The 22,322-nt window shown below is 41.2% G+C and overlaps 1 protein-coding gene and 1 long non-coding RNA gene across 3 annotated transcripts in view; one reads left to right on the top strand and one right to left on the bottom strand.

The window, feature by feature from the left end:
* The window catches only part of ZBTB24 (zinc finger and BTB domain containing 24), a 26,279-nt gene extending 10,483 nt beyond the window's left edge, over window positions 1-15,796 (top strand). Inside the window, exons 6-7 of one of the 2 annotated variants that reach the window (XR_006654189.2) lie at window positions 11,833-11,914; window positions 12,701-12,754. Coding sequence is in view for 1 of the 2 variants with exons in the window: in XM_024551800.4 (XP_024407568.2) it covers window positions 11,833-11,914; window positions 12,701-13,421 (803 nt within the window). In the remaining variant the exon portion in view is untranslated. Of the gene's footprint in view, window positions 1-11,832; window positions 11,915-12,700 lie in introns of both variants that reach the window. The other variant, XM_024551800.4, reaches the window with a different exon arrangement.
* LOC128779539 (uncharacterized) overlaps window positions 1-22,211 on the bottom strand; it is a 26,387-nt gene extending 4,176 nt beyond the window's left edge. Inside the window, exons 1-4 of the long non-coding RNA XR_008425569.1 lie at window positions 22,034-22,211; window positions 16,171-16,241; window positions 2,798-2,921; window positions 2,603-2,648 (exon numbers count right to left, since the gene is read on the bottom strand). This is a non-coding gene — a long non-coding RNA (uncharacterized lncRNA). The remainder of the gene's footprint in view (window positions 1-2,602; window positions 2,649-2,797; window positions 2,922-16,170; window positions 16,242-22,033) is intronic.
* Between the last annotated feature and the right edge of the window lie 111 nt (window positions 22,212-22,322).

Below are 22,322 nucleotides of genomic sequence, written 5' to 3'. Positions count from 1 at the left end.
GAGTTTTGTCTGGAAAAAAAAAGTCACTGTGAACATGACGAAGTGTTGATACCAAAATATGAAAATACAGGTACCCCAGTGGAAAACTGGGCGGAAGACATGAAAGGCACATCACAGAAGGAGACATAGGAATGTCCAGTACGTGTATTAAATGGTGTTAACTACATTAATTATCGGAAAAAAGAAATGTGCACTTCTTGTCCATGAGGTTGGCAAATATGTGAGGAAATGGAGAACTTTATGTTCTGTTGCTGGGAATATAACTTGAGAAACTTTGTGGAAAGATCTTTGGCAGTGTGTATCAAAATGTAAACTGCCCAGCTGTGAAAAGATGTTTGCATAAGGATATTCATCGTGAGCAGGATTGTTTATAATGTCACGTGCTCAGGAACTACGGCAGCGTCCGTCAGTACAGGATTAGTTAGGTAAAGCTGGGGCAGGACACGCGGCGAGACACAGCACAGCCTTTTACAGCGGTGGTGTGGCTGTGACATTGCAGAGCAGCGCGCGCTGGACATTCGGGGGGAGGAGGGAGCTCCTCCGCGCTTCTAGGTCTTTCAGCTGGTCTACGCTAATAGACACGAGACAGGTTGACAAGGGGAAAAAAACAATTGAATTACATATGTGCATACAGGGACCCCACATACAGGAGAGTCAGAGACAGAAAGTTAAAATGACATCTCCATGGAGTCCTGAGCCAAGGAATGAGGGGAGCTGCCGCGGGGCTTCAGAGAGAAGGAAAGCCATTCACAGGATGATGAAGTAAGAGCAGACGTTCAGTAATTAGAGGTTTGCCCTGCCCTATACATAGGTCATAAAAAGTTACCTGTGGTGATAACCCTTGTTATGGGCAAGGCCCTGAATTTAAATTCTTTAAGGGAGAGGTAAAAGTCGTGAGCTTGTGGGTCTCCACTGCCTTCAGCCCCAAATAATTCCCATGCCAAGTGGCACACTCCGGGGAGGCCTGTTCGGAATCACTTCAGTCCCACCTCTGACACCTCTGGGAAGCTTCATGTTCCGGATGTTGTGTTGCTAGATTGTTCCATATCTCATCTAACCCGTCATGGTCTCAAAAATAGGTCTGTTCAGTTAAACAGTTGTATCTCATTTCAGGAGATAGTGGTGCAGGAGGGCTCCCAAAGTTAGGTCTGTGCTGCAGGCAGTCAGGTATTTAATGAGGCACATTGGTGGAAACGAAAGGAAAATAATGATTAATGCCTGGAGTAGACTGTAATCCTTGTTTCTGAGCTCTGGCAGCAGCCAGTTGAGAAGATTTCTAGGTGTCTGGTTTGAAGCATCCTCAGATGGAGTGGAGGCAGGTGGTGACAATGTGATGGATGTTCATGGTCTGCAGTTTGGATGTCTGGTGATCTTTCTGTACCAGTCAGGAAGGTTGTCCGTGTATGAACTATTGTGGTGATTTCTCTGAAGTTTATAGCAAGTTGTCCCACTTTAGCTTAATGGGTTTAGGGGGAAGGCAGTTTTTGATCTTAATGATTCCAAGTCAGAAATATCGGAGAAAAATTTGGAATGTTAGTTTGGAGAGTCATAGACAGATACTAGACAAAAGTAGAATAATTCAGGATTCAATCCAATTTACAGGTAGGAACAAAACCTCAAATGACAGTGAACAGCACTAGAATTTGATATCCACAGAGGTATATTACTAAAACACAATCTTTTATTTATTTTCAGAGAGTGGGGGAGGGAGGGGAAAAGAGGGAGAGAAACATTGACGTGTGAGAGAAATATCAATTGGTTGCCTCTCTCAGGCCCCCAACTGGGGACCTGGCCTGCAACCCAGGGCACGTGCCCTGACCAGGAATCGAACCAGCAACTTTTTGGTTCATGGGCTGGTGCTCAGTCCACTGAGCCACACCAGCCAGGGCTCAAACACAATCTTTCTAAAATCAGCAACTACCCCCCTTCTAACATTTTTTCCACCAATAGCCAGATTAAGAGTAATTTGTACAATAAGTGTAGTTTCAATAAGTTTTGCTTGTTACTTACATAAGAATAGCAAAAATGGTAATTAACCTAAAGGCTCTTTTAAATCTACTTTTCTGGAATTTTTCATAGGGAATTTTCAGACTGAACTTCAAAAGGTCTCTAGGGGCTAGAAAAGCCAAGGTAAGGACTTTCTGTCTGATGTTGCCTGCAGTGCCTATATATAGGTTATATAGACTGTTGCCTGCAATACCTATCTATATAGATTTGGGTTAGTTTCTCTCTTTTCAGGGTCCACAAAATATCCTGAGGTTCCTGTACCTGCCAGGAGTGACCTTCTTTGCTCACTGAGCCTATAATTTCCAACGGTTTTATTGGCTTCCGTTAGTTAATCTTAATTCCTTAAAGATGTCTGGTCATGTCTGAGTCTATGTGTATCTGTCTCAAATATGACATTCTAGTCAAAGCCTTGGTAACGTAACCAATGTTTCCAGTTGTGTCCTGTTACAAGGAGAACAGATCCTTACAGGACCTGTGCAAATGGCAATAATGCCAGGAAAGTACGATTACTCACTGAGAGCTTCTGAATTTTGGAAGGGTCAAGTGGGGAGAAAAAGATAAATGTTTCCGTTCTGCCCACAAAGGTGTAACTTACCAAATTGTTGACTTAGGTAGTTTAAGAGAAGCAAGTTTCTTTATATCTGGAAAACAAAAGATTTTAAAAATCATCAATATTTCAGACAAAAAGTCATAAAAATTATAAAATCATCCTCATCAGTTTATTCAGTCCCATGTAAATAAAACTTGTTCTGCTTTAATCAAGTTTTTGCATAAGTTTTCCCAGCCTTACCTGATGATTGAGGGCAGTAGGGTCAGCAACAATTCCAAGAAGTTTGCGAGGCCTTCATCAAGGCTCATGTGATTTTCTCAGTGAAGTGGGTACCTCGGTCACTCGAGACTGTGGAACGTGTACCCTACATGGGAAAACACAGTTTCTTTGCCACTGTGAGAGGTCAGCCTTACAGAAAGGAAAGGCTTCCACCCGTCTGGAAAACACGCATACAACAAGAACATACTGAGCCCATACTAAGTGTTAGTTGAATGAAGTCCAGCTTAAATGTACTGTGGTGGATGGAAGAATGCAAAAACCAAAAGTGGGGTTTGCCGGGAAGCTCAGTAGAACCAAGCAGCCATCTTGGGTTTCCCATAGGCTCAACTATTGGTTTAATTTATAGCCATTGTTTATCCATCTTAGTTTCTCTGATTAAGGAACAGACAGTTGCCATGGCAAAAACATGGAACTGAGGGGTCATTTTTACAGAAGCAGACCACAATCTTTATATACATATCCACAGTCTATAAATTTCGTTGTTGCTGCTGCCATTGAATGCCCAGTCAGCTAGGGCGGTTCAAATGTAGAAGGGAGCTCTTACTATTGAGAAGATTCCGTTTTCCTAAGTAATCAAAGACCCAATTAAAATGACAAAATTAAAACAAAATTAATTTTTCAAAGATTTTAGAGAGAAGGGAAAGGAGGGAGAAAGAGAAACATCGATGTGCGAGAGAGCCATTCATCAGTTCCCTCTTGCACACCCCTGTGCACAACCCCCGCATGTGCCCTGGCCGGAACTGGAACCGGTGACCTTTCGGTTCTCAGGCTGGCACTCAATCCACTGAGCCACACTAGCCAAAGCAGAACAGGAAATTAATTTGATAAAACACAGAATATTTGCTTTCTAAGCAGAATGCTTTTCACAGTATCTTATCATGAGCTGACCAACAGTACTTTTTCCTTTTGAGAGAAAGAGAGACACGAGAGAATGAGAGAGCACACCAAACTCTTAATTTTGCAGAGCTAGCTTTTGATACTAAAATTCATTTACTTAAATTTATTCTGATCTTATTCAGCTTAGCCGTATATAAATTTTTCTTTTTCAAAATTCTTTTCCACAAATCTTCTACAACTTTTCTTGTCCAGTTTAGTTTGTCTCCTCTTATTCATAAATAAACAGCTCATTTTATGACAAACCACTGTCTTTTAATTTTTTAAAAAATGCATTTTCCATACAACTGTAATTGAATAACAATAAAAATTTTAAAAAAACAAAAAAACAAACAAAAAATGCATTTCCATACCATATACCCTCCTTTACTAAAAGTGCATATTAACTTCCTCTCATATTAATTAGAATTCTTAACCCTTAGTATATGATTGTCTAACCACTATGCTATACTCCTGAAATTAATACAAAATATTGTTGAGTATAAACTGTAATTGAAAAAAAAGGAATTCTTAACCATCAGAAACCTTAATTTTTAATGACAGCTAGAAAGTAATCAATTAGCATTCTTTAGATTGGCAAACTTATGACTATATTTCATAACCTCTAGAAACATAGGTACTTTTACTGGCAAATATATTTCGTAATATTTAGAAACATATGCTTCCTCAACAAAGCAAAACGTATTATCAGATCCAAATTTATCTTAATTTTTCTGTTACAAGAAATCAAAAGTAAGCAGACTTATTTAACAATTAATGATTCAGTATTTTATCTTTCTTGGAAATGATCTAGATATTCAATAAAAATTTTCGTTATTTAACTTGGTAAGACTCTAAGGTTTCAAGTTACCAGAGGATTTTGAAAAACTGTTTTTAAGTATATATGAGTATAATACATGTAATTATTGATAAATTTTCACTTAAACACTTTATTTTAAAGTTTTACATTTAATTCTGATAACTCTAAAGACAGACCAGTTTTAACCAAACTCAAACCACCTTTTATATCAAATATTTTCTCACATCATATGATCCTAAAAAGCATTTGGGTTAATTTTTATTACATTTTGAGAATTTTAAATATAAGCACTTGCTTGTTTAAGCCAATTAAACAGAGCTCTTTTACAGATTAGCAATACCATGAAGAGAGAGAAAATGCTACTCACCCTACATGAACATACACAGATGCAAACAGACTAGGCTTTGTTTTAAATTTTTAGTCAGGAGACCTGTAATAAGTTTATCAACTCAGGTAAACTAAAGATTTCTTATTAAAATTTGTGGAGAAGACAATCTTATGGAGGTTATAGGCTAGATTTGGGGCAAGGGTGTTATTTTTTTTTTTTTAACTTTTTCCTTGTTATTTTCTTCATTCTTAGGAATTGAGGATGATAAAAATGGGTGGGCTTTGAACTCCCTCTAGAGCTTCATTTCTGGTCTTGCAAACATTGTAAAATAAGGACAGTTGGTTCCAATTCCCAAAGAACTGAGTTGCGACAGCACAGTGACATCACAGGTTAGCTTCCTGTCCAGCTGCATCATCCCTGACTTGCTTCTTACCCTCTGGGTACATAGTTTTATTTCTAGTTGTGATTATTCAGTCCTCTCAAATGTCATGTTTCAACTGGTACAAGCAATAACTATTTCTGGCAGTGTTAAATCGAATCAAGAGGGCGCAAAGATAATTACCTTCCAGAGCCCTTCCTTCTGACAGCCCACGGGTCCCAGGCAGGCAGACAGCCAAACCCAGACACAGGCAGCAGTTACCCCTGGGAGAAAGGATCAATAGCCGTTTGGTCTGGATTTGGGAAGGAAGGAAAGGACAGGTGAAATTTTATTTCCCTCTCTCACTGGACTCAGGAGATAATCTGTTTTAAAAAACTTTTTTCGTAGTTGAATTTATTGGGGTGACATTTGTTAATAAAAGTATAGGTTTCAGGTGTACAATTCTCTAATACATCATCTGTTTATTGTATTGTGTGTTCACCACCCTATAAAAACTTGAGGGTCCTCCTCAGGTTTCAGAAGTTCTCTAATTATGGTTCTCATATTGGACTTACACCAAGGAATGAAAGATGCCTGAGAACAGTCACCTGTAAGGGTAACATCAGTCTTACAGTCCTTTATTTTAGACACCTCTTATATTTTTAATTTTTCATTAGCCTATTAAAACAAATCTTTTACAGCAGATCTTTTAATGAAGCTTCTTAATATTTTTGAAGTCTTATGTTGGCTCTTGCATACCAATTAAAAATAGGTATGTTATTCTGTTTGTTTGATTTGGAAGCCCTTGCCTTTAAGGGCATCATAAATGAAACTTTTAAATGATCTAATTGAAACATTCCTCATAGCTTGTAATTTCTTTGGGGGCTGGCAGCAGTTTTGTAGGACCCTAGCCATAAATGGAGTTCAACCTACATTCTGTCTGGTCGTGTTTTGGAGCTTCCAACCTGACAGTCACCATCCCAGGCTCTTAGGACACAAAATCTTTAGGTTGGCCCTTGCCAGTGTGGCTCAGTGGGTGGGAGCATCGTCCAGTAGACCAAAAGGTCATGGGTTTGATCCCCAGTCAGGGCACATATGAGAAGGCAGCCAATCAATGTTTCTCTCTCACATCAATGCTATTCTCTCTCTTTCTCTCAAAGCAATGAAAAAAATGGCCTCAGGCGAGGATAAAAAATTTTCTTTTAATATTTTTAGGTTGTCTCTAGCAAGATTTTGCTATATCGTTTTTTTCTTTAGCATGTCTGATTAATATTGCTTCAAGGGTGGGTTTACATGCCTTCTGTTTATATTAGGCAGGGGAATGTTTCCTAGTGAGACACCACATCCACCCTCATAATACAGTCTGGCAAAGGAGATGCAATCACGTCACATATGGTCTGTTGAATATATACCAGTTCTCCTATAAACTTTTCCTTTAATTCCATCAACTCATACATTGCTACCTAACTGTAGCCTCCATTAGGACTTCATCACTAAGTTTTGGTTTTACAGTACTGGGTAGGGGAAGTGATTACAGCCAGACATGATCCGCATCCCCGTGAAATATTCAGGTAAAATCAACATAACCTTTTTATGTAAAGCCTGGGTAAACATTCCAGTTTTCACAAGGTTATCAATCCTTGTATTTCTATGTTATTTCACCAAAGGACTTTGGTGCCATAGTTGTCATCCCATAGTTCTGAAAATTTCTCTGTTCTGTCCCCTGACCATATTACCTACTTCATGTAAAAAGACTTTGGGTCCCTATCAAGGGGTCAGGCCAAGGGACTCTGGTACTATTTAACTTGATTAACCAGTCTGCTTGCTGTCTCAAGGGTTGCTGATCAGATTTCTCATTATAATTTCTGTCTTCCAGCCTTTAAAAACTTTTCAAAATGAGGCGAATAGAGAGTTCAGGCCTGTTGGTGTTGGGGGACCAACAGCCCGCCAGCCTTTGGTGGGCTGTATTAAAGCATTCGTCTTAACTCCGTCAATGTCCATTTTCATATTTATCCCAGTTTTTTAAAGTAATCATCTGAAGATTTCCACCCTGCTAAGACTAGTCCTGTGACTCTCCTTTGTTTTTTTTTGTTTCACCCCATCAATATTTGTTTTATTTACCTATTTTTTCTTTTCTTTTTAAATTTTTATTGTTACTCAATTACAGTTGTATGCCTTTTCTCCCCATCCCTCCACCCCACCCTATTTACCTATTTTTTAATAATCCTTTAAAAATTTCTACCATGTAGGGAAGAGTCCCAGGACTCTTTGCTTGGCCTCTCCCCACTCTCTTGTTAATTAACCTAGTGTTTTGATTTGCATACGTAAGACCCATGAGGAGAAGCTGAGACTAGAAATTTGATGTTTTTGCTTTTTATTAAGGGAATTTTTTTTAATTGTTAAATTTTTAAAAAATTTATTGTTGTTTAAGTACAGTTGTCTCCATTTTCCTCCCATTACTCCCCTGCACCCTACCCATCCCCATCTCCCACCCTGGATCCTACCCCCTTTGGCTTTGTCCATGGGTCCTTTAACATGTTCCTTGACGACCCTTCCCCTTTTTCCCCCCACTACCCCCTTCTCCCTCCCCTCTGGTTACTGTCAGTTTTTTCTTATTTCAGTGTCTCTGGTTATATTTTTCTCACTTGCTTGTTTTCTTGATTAGGTTCCACTTATAGGTGAGATTATATGGTATTTGTCTTTCACCGCCTGGCTTGTTTCACTTAGCATAATGCTCTCCAGTTCCATCCATGCTGTTGAGAAGGGTAAAAGCTCTATTAAGAGAGTTCTTAAGACTAGGTGTTATATGTCTTTGTGTTCACTTTTAAAATTTGGTCTTTCCATAGATACCAATAAAACAGCTATTATGATAAAAGCTCTAAAATTTTTCTAATTTAGATGTTTTTCCAGTTGAGAGAGTCCACCCTCTTGCCTTGACAAGAAGGATTTTAATAGTAACTCAAACCAGTAAGCCTTTTTATGGCTTAACCAAAGGCCACACAAGAGTGTAAAAAATTCAGCCCTCACAAGATCCGGAAAGTTCACTCACAGAGTATTCTAATTAAGAAACCCATTTGGCAGTGAAGCTACAAAGATTAAGATGACTAAGGCCCCTTATGGAGTTGGACCCCTCATGAAATTCCCGAGTGCTGGCAAGACTGGACAAAGAGACGCAGAGATACAGCTGCCAGGAATCCCCAGGCTCTGTGGCTGCCAAATGCACGCCAGTAAGTGCGTCTTCTGGATGACCAGGATCTAAGAGGAGGTCAAAACCAAGCTCTCAAAACATGGAAGAAGACATGACATAACAGACTAAACAGCGACCATCCGTCAAAAGAAAGGATCAGGAAACACCAAGAATGCCATACCAAATAACCAAGAGTCAGTCCAAGGGTCTAGTTCCATAAATATTTTCTGCTAGCATTAGAAAAGGAACAAAAGGACTCTCACCACTCTGCAGGTAGAGATCTGGGAGTCTGACATGGCAGGGATCTTTGCCTTTTGCCGGCTCGTGCTAGGGGCCCCAGGACCTTCCTCCTGCAGCAGCTTCAGGGTGAGCAGGGCCCAGCCAGTGAGGTGTCCTGTCTATAGCGCCACCTGTGAGGAAAGAAACTTTCCTCTACCAGTCCAAGTTCTTTTGGCTGGTCTAACAGTCAAATAGGCGTGAGACAGATTTATAAGAGATGATGACCAAATTAGTTACCTTCGTACCTGCACGGTCCCCACGTAACATGCCAGAGTCAGAGACAGAAAGGGGAAATGAGGTAACAGTGGCGTTCTGAGCTAGAGGTGTGGGAAGAGCCTCGGGGCTTCAGAGGGGAGGAGGGTCATGTGCAGGGCAATGAGAAGAGCAGATGTTCAGTAATTAGAAGTTTGCCCTGCCCCATAGATAGGTCAAAAAAGTTATTTCTGGTGATAACTCCTGTTATGGGGAAGGCTACATACTTTTCCTTTTTGATATTATTTGAATCTTTTTTTACACTGAACATGGGTGATCAATAAAGAAAAACATAACTGTTTTCTTTTGGAGTTAGAATGTATAAAACTGGATTGTCAGTTGGACGTGAACACAGTGAGCTGGACATGTCATGTGACTGACTGTTGGGCCTGGCCGGGGCAGGGCCTGGCTGGCGCTGCTGTTACCGAAAACGGTATTCCAGGTCTGAACCAGTGGCAGCGGGAAGTAAGCTGTGGCAGCTTAAGAGCCCTGGGCAGTCGGTACTGTCTGGGGCTGGGATGGGAGTACAAGTCATCGGGGGTGGGTGGGGACAGTGATGGATACTGCTGAGAAGACAGTTCTCCCAGAAGGAAACCCTGAAGTATCACTGTGGGCCTCCCTCCGGGTGGACCCGTTAGCATCACACTCCCTTCTCTGCTCCATCGTTCCATCACTGCTGTCTAATCCTGTAACCAACTTCCTTCCGGCCCCACTGCCTCCCAAGGCTTATCACTTCACCTTTGTTTCTTCCTCGCTGTCTGCCTCCTGCCCTTCCTGGTCCAGGCCTCAGCACTTCATGTCTAGACTTTACAGGAATTCCTGCAAGGTGCTACTGCCTCCAGCCCACCCTTCCCATGATTCCCATGGCTTCTTAGTGCTTTTGTCATGTTGTTCTGCTAAAAACTTCCAGCACGTTCTTTGCCAAAAACGTCTGGCTCTTTGTGGCCTGGCTTCACCTTTTAGCTCTACCATACCTCAGAGCAAGTCCTCGTCCTTCCTTGGCCACACCATGTGGTCGTTGTCAACACTGCCTTTTGGTCTTGCTGTTTATCCTAGTCCCCAGGCTGCTTTCCACTCCAGCCAGACCCTCCTCTACATCCTTCATCTTGTCTGCGCTCAGTGTTATTGATACCGCTCATTCGAATGTCTGGTCCCGTACAGCCCACGTCTCTCGTTTATTACATGTCTCTTATCTTCTCAGTTAGACTGTATATTCTCTTTGAAGCAGTGCTCATGTCTTTTTTTCTTTCTGTTTGGTGATCTGCCGTGGTTTAGAAGTGAATAAACCGATCAAGGAATAATAGGTCATTCCCCGGAAGGCAGCGGAGCTGTGTGGCTCTGTTACAGATCATAAACCAGAGGGTAGGGAAACTTTCCTCAGATTCACCTGGGCTAGAAAACTTGTCTTCTTACTGTCCTGCTCACTCCCTCAAGGAGTGCCACCTGAAGAGTGTTCCTGGAAAGAACTTCCATTATTTTAAACATTTGCCAACAGAAAGACTGGAGATGTTGTAAGTCTGGACGGAATTGAATGGTGAGCACACAGAGCAGGTCCTCAGTCTCTGAATGTGGAGAGGGAGAAGAGGAACTGAGAGCAGAGCAGGCACTGGGTCTGAATTGGAAAGCTATGAAGAGAGAGAGTGGCAATGGCCTGTTTTGTTTTGCTATTTAGTTTTTAAATTCTCACATGAGGATATATTTATTGATTTTAGGGAGGGAGGGAGAGAGAGAAACAGACATCGATTAGTTCCCTTCTGTATGCGCCCCAACCAGGGATCGAACCCACAGCCAAGGTAGGTGCCCTGACCGGAGATTGAACCGGTAACCTTTTGGTGTGTGGGACGATGCTCCAACCAACCAAGCCACCCAGCCAGGGCCGGCAGTGGCCCGGTTTTAACCTTTGGAGTGGTAGAGTTACTGATGCAAAGGTGCACACTCATCCAAGTTGTGACAAGTGTCCTCTGTCTACAGGGTGCTTCCACCTGGTGACAGGGCAGCCACCTGACCATCCTCCACTTCAGATTTTGCTCCTCCCTTGCCATTATCTAGTTAAATTGGATTTTCCTTCTTTCTTTCCTTTTTTTAACTTATAGTGCCCTTGCCTGCATTAATTTTCTTCCTGAGGGTATGGCAGTCTGTCACTGTATGTCAGTGTACAAACTAAAGCTGAATAAATGCTGTCAAAGCTTTATTAATTCTTACGGGGTCTGGAGCAGTCACATCTTATGTGAGTCTTAGTCCCCATCCTGTGAAATTAGTTCATTCAACAAGAATTTCCAGAGTGGCGTGCTGGGAGTGAATATGCCCATAAATTACCCTACGTAAGAATGGGGGGGGGTATAGATAATAAACAACATGATAGCATTATGGGAAAACTAACTCGGGGAAGTGGACTACGAGTGTTGGGGTTGGGTAGTGCTTTAAGTGGTGACAAGCCTCCTTGTAAAGTGACATTTGAGCAGAGGTTTCAGGTGAGTGACTCATGCTGGGATACACGTGGAAGGTAGATATACGTGCAAATAATACGAAAGTCACCCTAGTGCACAAGTGTCCTTACAAAGGTCGAGGCTGCCTAACCAAGCAGTGCAGCATAGTAAGTTATCCAAGGGCAGAGGGTACAGGAGAGGGTGTGGTGCGCTCCTTTGTTTCCTACGGATACTCGCTTACCTTGTTTCAGTTTTTAAGTTTAAGGGAAGGAACCATACTTACCCTTTCTCTGCATCCTCTTGGCACCTAGCACATAGTAGGTGCTTGGTAAGTGCTCAATGCATTCGTGCTTATTGAAGATTCAAGTGGTATTGCCTTAATTCTTTTTTTGTTTATATTGTGAAACTATGAAGTGATTTTTGCTTTTTGCTTTAGGTTGAGTGTGTAATTCTAAATGCTTTCCCTTTTTTAGGTGAGAAGCCATTTACGTGTGAAATCTGTGGCAAATCATTCACAGCAAAGAGTTCTCTTCAGACCCACATCAGAATCCATCGGTAATTATGCAGATATGTCTCCCACGTGGAGTCCTCCTTCAACCCGGGTGTTCAGTAGGGTGACATATGTTACCTGTATAGTAGGGTGACATACATTACCTGTGTAGTCCTTTTCCCCACACTGTTACTCTGATAGAATTTTCTACTTTTAAAAATTTTTTAAATTTGTTCAATAAAGAAATTCCTCAATTAGGCAAAATCAGGAAAACTGATGCTAGCCAGCAAAAGTTTGCATTATTGATTTTCTTTCTTAAATTTTAATTTTGTCAGGGGACTGGTCCAAAGCTTAAATCTTCAATCAAAATAAGTATTAAATGTTTCCTGAATGAATGTTTTTGTTCACAAACTTACTTCTACATTGGATTTAGTAGGTCTTCTAACAGCACCACAGGGGCTACTCATTTTAAGGATGAAATTAGTTGTATGTACTTACTTGGCCATTAGAATAAAAAACTGGCTGTGAAAACTAAAACAAAATGAAAAGGAACTATATATGTAATATATAAATACTTTCTTATCTGAAAAAGATACTGTGGGATCATAAATTTTTATCAAATCTGGCCCAACCCCATTGACTGCCCTTCCTGAGAAACCACTCCCACCTTTTTTAAAAAAAATTAAAAACTGAAACCCTTGGAAGTTGTGACTTGCTCCAAGTCCTTAAGTTAGGAGAACCCATGACTTATGACACTCAGTCTAGCTTTCCTCTGTCTTTGACTGCTTCTCCCTATATATCAGGAAGTAATACATAGATCTGTTTTTAATGTAAAACATGTTTCCTTTTAGAGGAGAAAAGCCATACTCCTGTGGCATATGTGGCAAATCCTTCTCTGATTCCAGTGCCAAGAGGAGACACTGCATTCTACACACGGGCAAAAAGCCTTTCTCCTGCCCCGAGTGTAACTTACAGTTTGCTCGCTTAGACAACTTGAAGGCTCACTTGAAAATCCACAGCAAAGAGAAACATGTGGCAGATGCCAGCAATGTTTCTAGCAACAATAATACTGAAGAGGTCAGGAATATTCTTCAGCTGCAGCCCTATCAACTCTCTACCTCCGGAGAGCAGGAAATCCAGCTTCTGGTAACTGATTCTGTACATAACATCAATTTCATGCCTGGTCCTAGCCAAGGAATCAGCATCGTTACTGCAGAGAGCTCCCAGAACATGACTGCAGACCAGGCTGCTAATCTCACGCTGCTCACACAACAGCCAGAACAGCTGCAGAATTTAATTCTTTCAGCTCAACAGGAGCAAACAGAACACATTCAGAGCCTCAATGTGATCGAAAGCCAGATGGAACCCTCGCAGAGTGAGCCTGTGCACGTAATCGCCCTCTCCAAGGAAACCCTGGAGCATCTGCACGCCCATCAAGAGCAAACAGGGGAGCTCCACTTAACAAGTGCTGCCCATCCAGCTCAGCACCTGCAGCTGACACAGGAGTCTGGTCCACCTCCACCCAGCCACCACGTGCCCCAGCCCACACCGCTGAGCCAGGAGCAGAGCTGACCTGGAAACATGTTTGAATGCTCTACTGGTCTCTTTCCATAAGCCAGCTGTAACTGAATTATGTGCTTGAAGTCAGGCTTCCTGAAATGCTCACTTACAGATCCTTACAGAGATGTGATAACCAGCTGATAGTCATAATGCTTTCCATCCAGGCAGCAAGATACGTGTATCATGCCCCATACGTAGTACTTACAGGGATGTAGCATTTCACTGTCTTTATGTGGGGGTATTGATTTGGACTTTTCCGTAAGTACTAAATGTTCACAGCCATAGGTTATAATCTTGTTGACCTTTTCAGTTGTTAGTGTTTCAGACAAAGAAAGTCGTACATTGAATTGGGTGGAATGGCTAGTTCCACTTCCTCATTTCTCATAGCACATTTGCCTCCTCAAGTCAGACTCGGACCTGCAGTGATGTTTGATCTTCGTGATAAAGTTCGAGCTTTCTTAATTGCCCTGGAATAAAAACCTAATCAGTGTAATTTATGTTAAATATACTCTACGGAATTCTAATTGACCTCCAAAGATGGTGATCTGTGTATTATGTCTGATAACTTTCTGGAGACAGGAACCTGTAAACTGTTTTTATTGCAAAGCAGGTTAAATCCCACAAAATGGACACATGATTTTTAAAGTAAGTGTTTCCTCATAATCTTAAAATCTTTGATCCTCAGAGAATTAGTAGCCAGCATGTGTCTATTATTACCATATGACTTTAGATAACTGTCAAAGATTACATGATGTTCTGTTTAGGTTTTTCGAGCCCAGCATATTTTATTTTATTAAATACTTCAGCTGCTTTCTCTCAAGAAAACTGGTAGAGTATTTTTGAGAAAAGATGGTGGGTACTGCTACATGTAAATTAACAATGCTGGTGGAGAGTAGGGCTTATCTGTCCTAAAATTAACAGGGTCACCACATCAGTTACTTCTTTTCTTGTTTTAGATGTCTTTGATTTCCACCTGAATCACATTAAGTTTGGAGTTTGAAGTAACACAGAATGGTTCAAGTTTGAGAGAAGATGAAACCAGTTTTCTAACATACTTGCCAAAATATGTTTTGTTGTATATAATTCACAAAATTTCCAAAATGATTTATCTTAGATATCAACCAAAGTAATGTTAAATCAGACCTGACTAGAGTAAAAGTGTGATTTTTGCAAATACAGTTATGCCTTAAATATTATTTCAGGTTCTTGCCTTAGTCATTTAAACTATTTACTTAAACCTTATTCTTAAAATGCAAAGCCTTTCCCAGCTTTTCAAAGCCCACTGGCCCACATTTTCTCCTGGATATAAATAATATTCCACTATTGGGTTGGCCAAAAAGTTCGTTTAGTTTTTCCATACAATGGCTCTAGTAGTACTTAGTTCTTAACCTCATTGGAAGCAGTTTTGTTAGATTGCATTGTGACAGCTGTCATATCAGCATGCATTAAAAAAAAACCAACAATGGGTAAACTTTTGTACAGCCATTTTAATTTTGAAGATGGAAGAAAATATGCAACATTTTCAGCCTATTACACTTTATTATTTACAGAAAGGTAAAAATGCAACTGAAATGCAAAAAAAAAGATTGTGCAGTATATGGACAAAGTGCTGTAACTGATGAAATGTGTGAAAAGTGATTTGCAAAGTTTCTTGATACTACTGATATTTTGGCCAAATAATTCTTTGCTGTGCGGCTGTCTTACACATTGGAAGATGTTTAGCAGCACCCCTGGCCTCTACCCACTAGAAGCCAATAGTGAGAGATAGCTGACACCTCAAAATATCCAAATCAATAAAGTTACCGGTGAAAATGAAAAATGTGTCTTTTATGGAAAAAGCTGAACAGGCTTTTTGGCCAACCTAATAAATGAATTTTTAACTACTCACTCTAGATAGCTGGATAATTATTCAGGAAATATGGTCAGTCACATGACTAAGTCACGATTAGCTTTATGACAGTCTACCTCTGTGCTAAGAGAAATCTAATGTGAACCACGTGTGTAATTTTAAATTTCTAGTAGCCATAATTAAAGAGGGGAATGAAATTAAGTTCAATAAAATAGTTTATTTAATCCAACATTTGCAAAATAGTATCATTTCAGTATGTAATCAATATAAAGATGTATTAAGATATTTTACATCATTTCTGGCATATTAAGTCATCAAAATCTAGTGTGTATTATATACTACTGGCACTCAGTTTGGATGCTAATGTTGGACATGCTTGATCTGTATTTAGAGTTCATGCAATTTACAGTTGAAACTATATATTCAGGTAGTTGCGGTCATACCTTTTTTTCAATAACTGAAATGAGTGTTGGTTTTTAAAGTATATTAAAATTAATTAAAATTTAAACGCAGTTTCATGGTCACACTAGTGATATTGTGATTTTTTTTTAAAGATTTTATTTATTTACTTTTAGAGAGAGGGTAAGGGAGGGAGAGACAAAAACATCTTATTGGTCGCTTCTCTCTCTCTCTCTCTCTCTCTCTCTCTCTCTCTCTCTCTCTCCCCCCCCCCGACACACACACACACACACACACACACACACACACACACACACACACGGAAGCGTGAGCGCATCCCCAAGTGGGGACCTGGCCCGCAACCCAGGCATGTGCCCTGACTGGGAATCAAACTGGCAACCTTTTGGTTCCCAGGTTGGCACTCGATCCACTGAGCTATACCAACCTGGGCAACATTGTGAGTTGTGGGTAGCCAAATGTGGCTAGTGGCTCCATTGTACAGCACAGGCCTACCTGTTTCTAGATTGAGAACCAGTATCAGCCATAAAAATATCTTCTGGAAGAGTTCTGGGTTATTTGACCAGCTGTGAAAGGGAAATGAGAAATGATAGCTGTATAAACCTATCCTTTATTCTGTGTCTCAAATATACATTCTGCCCCTTTGAATGAAATCCAGAATTTTAAAGTTCAGCGACTGTACCCAAAGGAAGTATCTTGTACATTAACAACATTTCTGTTGTATTTGAGAAGTTGGCTGGCTCAGTATTTCACAACTCATTTTTACTAAACGTGTAACTTTTTTCAATTGTCTTTAAGTGCAGAAATACAAATTGTACTGGTTAGGAAATCGTAGAATATTATGCTTTTGGACTATTGAAATGACCTTGTCACTTTCAAAAGTGAATCTGGTTTTCTCTCAGTAGAGGTCTATCCTTGGGAAGACTAGAGCTCTTGCCATCAAAATGTTATTCTTGTGCTTGCCTGTGTTTCTTGAAACGCCTTTTTCTACCTCTACTCTGTATTTTCTGCAGTTGGTTCTTGTAAGTTTGGGGAACAACCAGTTAAATAATGCTGAGGAGTAAGAGACTATCATTTTAGATGCTTGCATCAAGATTTTCATAAATTGGAATGATAATTTCTGCTACATATCAAGTCTTTAGGCCAGGAGCAAAGCCAGGTGCATTAGGTCTAAATGTTATCTTAATGTTTCTCAAATTTCTTCCATGTCACAGTGCACAAAAAGTAGGCTTTATACAGCACCCTGCAGTTAGAGGACTCCAGTCACCCCTGGCCTTGACTGGAATATTAGTTTGCTAGGGCAACCATTGGAAGATGGTTGCCCTAGCAAACCATCTAGGGCAGATACTACAGACTGATACTGATATAACAGTATATATCAGACTGATATAACAGATACTACAGACTGATTTAAAAAAACAAAGTTATTTCTCACAATTCTGGAGGCTAAAAGTCCTACATCAAGGTGTTGGCAGGATTAGCTGCTTCTGAGGCATCCTGGCCATCTGTTCCTCCCTGTGTCTTCACGTGGTCTTCTCTGTATGAGTTTGTCTTAATCTAATAAGGACACCACTCATATTGGATTAAGGCCCACCCCAATGACCACATTTAAACTTAATTACTTCTTTAAAGGTCCTGTCTCCAAATACACTCACATTCTGAGGTAGTGAGGGTTAGGGCATCACTGACTTTATGGGGCACCATTCAGACCATAACTCGCATCCAGAGTGTGTTGGGAAGCAGTGTCTGGGACACATCTGTAACCTATTTGAAGCATATCTTATTTACTTAATCTTCACGACATTCCTATGTGGTAAGTAATACTATGGCTGTTTTACAGATGAGAATGTTGAAACCCAAACGTGAAGTCCATTGCCCAAGGGCACACAGCAAGTGGCAGAGCCAGAACTGGGGCACAGGGCCCGCTACGGTGCTTCCTCCAGATGGGCTTCACCGGTCTTCTAAAACTTCCCACTGGATTTCTCTTTACATATGATCCACTTAATGTAACAGAACCTTATTGACTAAAAATTGAGGGTTTGCATCTGAAATTTCAGCATGTAATCATAAACTGTACACATAAAACAGTAAAAGTGACATAGTCTTTCTCCTGCAACACAATAACTACTGTATTAATGTTAGTATTTACCACTGATTGAAAATAAAGCTTTATTGAAATTTATCAAATAGATGAAAGTTACTACTGCAATGAAAGTCTCTTAACTAACTTGAACCTCTCTGTCAGTGAGCTGTTTTATCCGTCTTCTGAGGACATTTTACATTTAGGGCAGATTTTTATTTTTGCTATTCTAATTTAAAGTATCGAGGTAAATTTTCATCCTCAGTTTCCAAACCAAAGTAAGGCTACATTTTTAAAAATTGAAAGAAAACTGTCTTAATTTTGTAAATACGCTTGTAGGAATACCCTCTTTAAAAATCTCCCCTGCCTTCTTTTTGTAAACAGCAGGTATCGAAGAGTGACCCCTAAAAAGAAGCTGCAATGTCACTGTGATAGTTTATCTTGCTTTCTTATTTACATGTAATTAAGCAACAAACATTTGTTAACTGGAATATATTTCTATTTATGTACAGTATAATCATTCTCACTTTTAAAACTCACATTAGGAAAGCAGTTAAAGCTCATGCACCCCGACAAGGTAGCTTAGTTGGTTAGAGCATCTTCCACCTACACCAGGTGTGGCTTTGATCCCTGGTCAGGACACGTCCGGGATTCAGCCAATGAATGCATAAGTAGGTGAAAAAAAAGTCAATGTCTCTCTCTCCTCCCCCTCACCATCTAAAATTGATCAGTACATTAAAATTGTAAGCTCATTCAATCACATTTTGAATACAAATGTAGGAGGAACTTGAACACATTTAGGTAACATTCACAAGACAGCTTGCCTTTTTTTTGTTTTTAAAGTGAAATGTACCAAATCCACATAGAAGGGGAAATGTGAGCAGCAGTTAGGTCAGAGAACTTTCTTGCTTTTAGAGCATGGACTTATTATTTTGAATTTTTAATACCCATATTAGATTCCTTTAACTATGGATTTGAAGATATTCCAAAAGAATAGTTAGGTTCTTTTTAATTGTTTTTAGTTTATTTATATACTTTTATCCTTATTAGATGAAAAGTTAAACAGAAGCTCCCTTAGGCTAAGATGGAATTAAAAACAATACATTTGTAAAATTCATCTCAGATAATTATAGTATGATTAAGTGGCTAGCGGACAAGTTTTTCCCATAATCTTAGTGTTTGATGAGCAGAGCATTCTCATGACAAAAATACAGAAAAGTATTTACACTGATCCTCAGTCTATTTGTATTTTTAATCTTGGCAGCCTCTCAGAGGAGAGGCCCTTGGGTCAGCTCGGAGTCTATGCAATCGTCCCGCTTTTGACCTCTGGGGAAGGTACTTAAATAAAACCTCTCAAGCAGTATAAAGGGGGGTAAGGTTGCCACGAGAGAGAAAGGATGAGGCCCTCAAATTTGTTGTGATTCATTCATGTTACAGCCAAAAAAGCTGGGAGTCACTATTGATAGAATCCTTCTCACCACCCCCACCCCCACCCCATCACCAAGTTACATCAGTTTTCACCTCAAATTCTATTTTTGAATCTGTCCACTTCCCCATTCCCTCCGCTGCACCATGTGCTCTTCCCTGGACTCCAGCAAGGCCTGACTGATCCTTTCCACCCTCCCCCAACCCCTTTCTTCCCTGGAAGTGGTGATTTGGGCTCACCATTGTGCCCTTAGCATCAAGCTAATGATTGGATATTGTGTTTTCGCGGCAAATATGATCATGTCTCTGCTCTATTTAAACTTCCTCTGCAGTTTCTCATTGCACGTAATAAAATTCCCAATCCAGCTCCCTCTCGGGCCCCTTTCCCATTTTCCAGCCACCCTGGCTTCCCTGCTATCTAACCACCACCACCCCTCCTTTCCACACCCCCAATTTCCTGCCTTAGGGCTTTGAGGCAGGCATTTTCTCAGCCTTGAAAGGTTTCCGCCCACATTCTCTAATTTCTGTTGTCTGTCTATCAGAAATCGGTGCAAGGCCCTCCCTGACCCTCTAATCTCAGTCATCCACCTGTCATCTCTCTTAATAGCACTCTACACATCTGGCTCAGTTCATAACTATTTTACATCAGGACGGTGCGTGTCTGGTCGCCCTGCCACCACAGCTCCCAGCCCAGGACTATGGGTGTGTGTGACCGCACTGACCTACAGGTAGGTGCAGGGTGTCTTAAACACGCCACCTGCGGTGCTAGGGACCTAACTTCTGGCTTCAGGCTCAGGAAGTGAGAGGCTGGGAGTGAGGTACGGATGACATTGAAGGGAGACACAACATGGTGTGAGTTAGAAGAAATGGATCCTGTCTTAATGGCTCAGGTTTTTGACCTAGGCCCTTGCCGGTAGTATTATTTGCAAAAACATTAGAAAGGGATTCTTTTAAAACAGACTTTTCATGCATCAGCCACTTACTTGGTGTAATAATATGAACTGGCCGATGTTATTGCGTCAGTATTTTTAATTCTGTATACAACACATATAATATAGGTCATGACTCAAGATTGTAGTTAAGAAGATAAATATTTGTAGATAAATAATAAATTTATTCTTTTAGTTTTAATAAAGGTCATCTTTTTTTTCTTTGAAGAAACTCTTTAAGTAGAACTTGCTTTGGGTCTTCTAGACTGTGCATTTCTTACAGTCACCAACATTGAATAACAGGATTTTAGAATCAACATGGGCTGAGGAGGTTGAGTAATTATAGTTTCCATTCAGAGATGATAAGACTGAAACATAGTGGCTGGTGACTTTTTCAAGGTCACAGTAGGCTAGTGTGAAGCAAAGCTGGAATCTGACCAGGCCTAGGTTACAGATCAACATATTCCTCATTACTTTATGCTCCTGTATATATCTTTCATTAGCATAAATCAAACACCAAGTCAGCTTTTAGTACTGATGAAGTCATTATTGTTCTGCAATCCTTTTTAAAGGCAAATTTTAGCATTCGTCACTCAAGAGTCACATAATGCCAGCTGCCGTTTAGCTGCAACCGCAAGTCACTGAGCCAAGGGCCAGAGTCTGCTGGGCCTTTGCAAATGCCCTGAGTCCAAGCAGCTAGTTGTTTACCAGCTGTTCATGAAAGGGAGATGGGGATTTTCTAAGAGTCTGGTAACCCCATTGATAGTGGGCTTTAGAAGGCTTCTTACAGTATGTACTTAAACGTGGTGCGTCTGATGTTTGGCAAGTTCATCTCAAAGTGACCAGTCACACTCAAGAGCCCCGACAGGCCCAGCTGGGAGGCTGCCCTAGTTTCCTGAGCGTGACCTGGCTGCATTCCCTGCCTCTCCTGGCAGAGCAGGCGTTTCCCCTTGCCCCTCTTCCCCAGCTGGCATTCAGTTCAAGCAGCCAGCAGTGAGTATTCAAGTCTTACTGGGTCTCGGAGGGTTTCCAGATGAAAAGCAAAGGGAGAATGCAGAGAAAGGGAGAGCCAGGGGACACCCCGCTCTCCCTGATCCCTGCGTGTCAAGGACAGCAACCCTCCCAAGGACTCCTCTGTTCTGTTGGTGTTGCCAGTGTAACAGTGCCGCTTGCTCTAAATAAAAAAAACAGCTTCTTATAATGCCAGCCTTTCAGTTTGTCACGTTGTGTCAACACTAGTGTGGTGGAGTCACACCACTTGCTGTGTAACTTGTTGCAGGTCACACAGAACCTCCCTCTCTGTTTCCTATGCCATAAAGTGGGATTGTTGTGATGACTGAGACTGGGGGAGTGCTTACAGTCGACAACCAGTAAATGAGAAGTGATGCTTTGTTAATATTAACTAGATGGCCCTGGCTGGTGTGGCCCAGTGGATTGAGTACCGACCTTCCAACGAAAGGTCGCTGGTTCGATTCCCAGTCAGGGCACATGCCCGGGTTGCAGGCCAGGTCCCCAATTGGGGTGTGTGAGAGGAAATGGATCCATGAATCCCTCACACATTGACGTTTCTCTTCCTCTTTTTCTCCCTCCCTTCCCCTCTCTCTAAAAGTAAGTAAAATCTTTAAAAAATAAATGTATAAAAATATTAACTAGTTAATTATTAACTAGCTAAAATATTAACCTTGGACTAGTGCCTCTACATTCAGACTGTTTCCTTATCTGGGATATGAGGAAGCTGAGCCCAAAGTTCTCTCAAGCTCCTTTCCGCACTGACCGTTCAGTAGGTCCTCAGTCCAAGACATTTTTGATTACTGGAAATCTAGTCTCTCCCACACACCCCTCCCACTTGCCCCTTTCTCAGTAGTGATCTAACACCACCATCACTCCGCCCCCTCCACCCCCAAGACCCTGTCTGCCCCCTCACTTCTCATGCCGCCGTGGAAGCTGTAGATTGCGGAGTTCGCAGTGCTCAGTCCGTGCCCACTGCCCGCACGCCGGGTCCGGGGCAGACTCGTCGCAGGGGAGCGGGACCTCGAGCTGGAATCCCACGTGGGGTGCCGGGGCAGTGGTAAGAGATGAATACAGCTCAGACTTTCCGGCGCCACCTATGGACCCGCCAGCTCCAGCAAACTTCTGGTTCCGCGCTCGGAGACGGCCCGCGCACTTCGAGCAGTGCCTCGCCCTCCCAGGAAGGGTTAGCTTTGCGGGCGCAG

The sequence above is a fragment of the Desmodus rotundus genome, chromosome 11 (genome assembly GCF_022682495.2).
Source record: "Desmodus rotundus isolate HL8 chromosome 11, HLdesRot8A.1, whole genome shotgun sequence".
Classification (NCBI taxonomy): domain Eukaryota; kingdom Metazoa; phylum Chordata; class Mammalia; order Chiroptera; family Phyllostomidae; genus Desmodus; species Desmodus rotundus.
The sequence above is the reverse complement of the archived record's forward strand: the minus strand, read 5'-3'. Positions and strand labels throughout refer to the sequence as shown.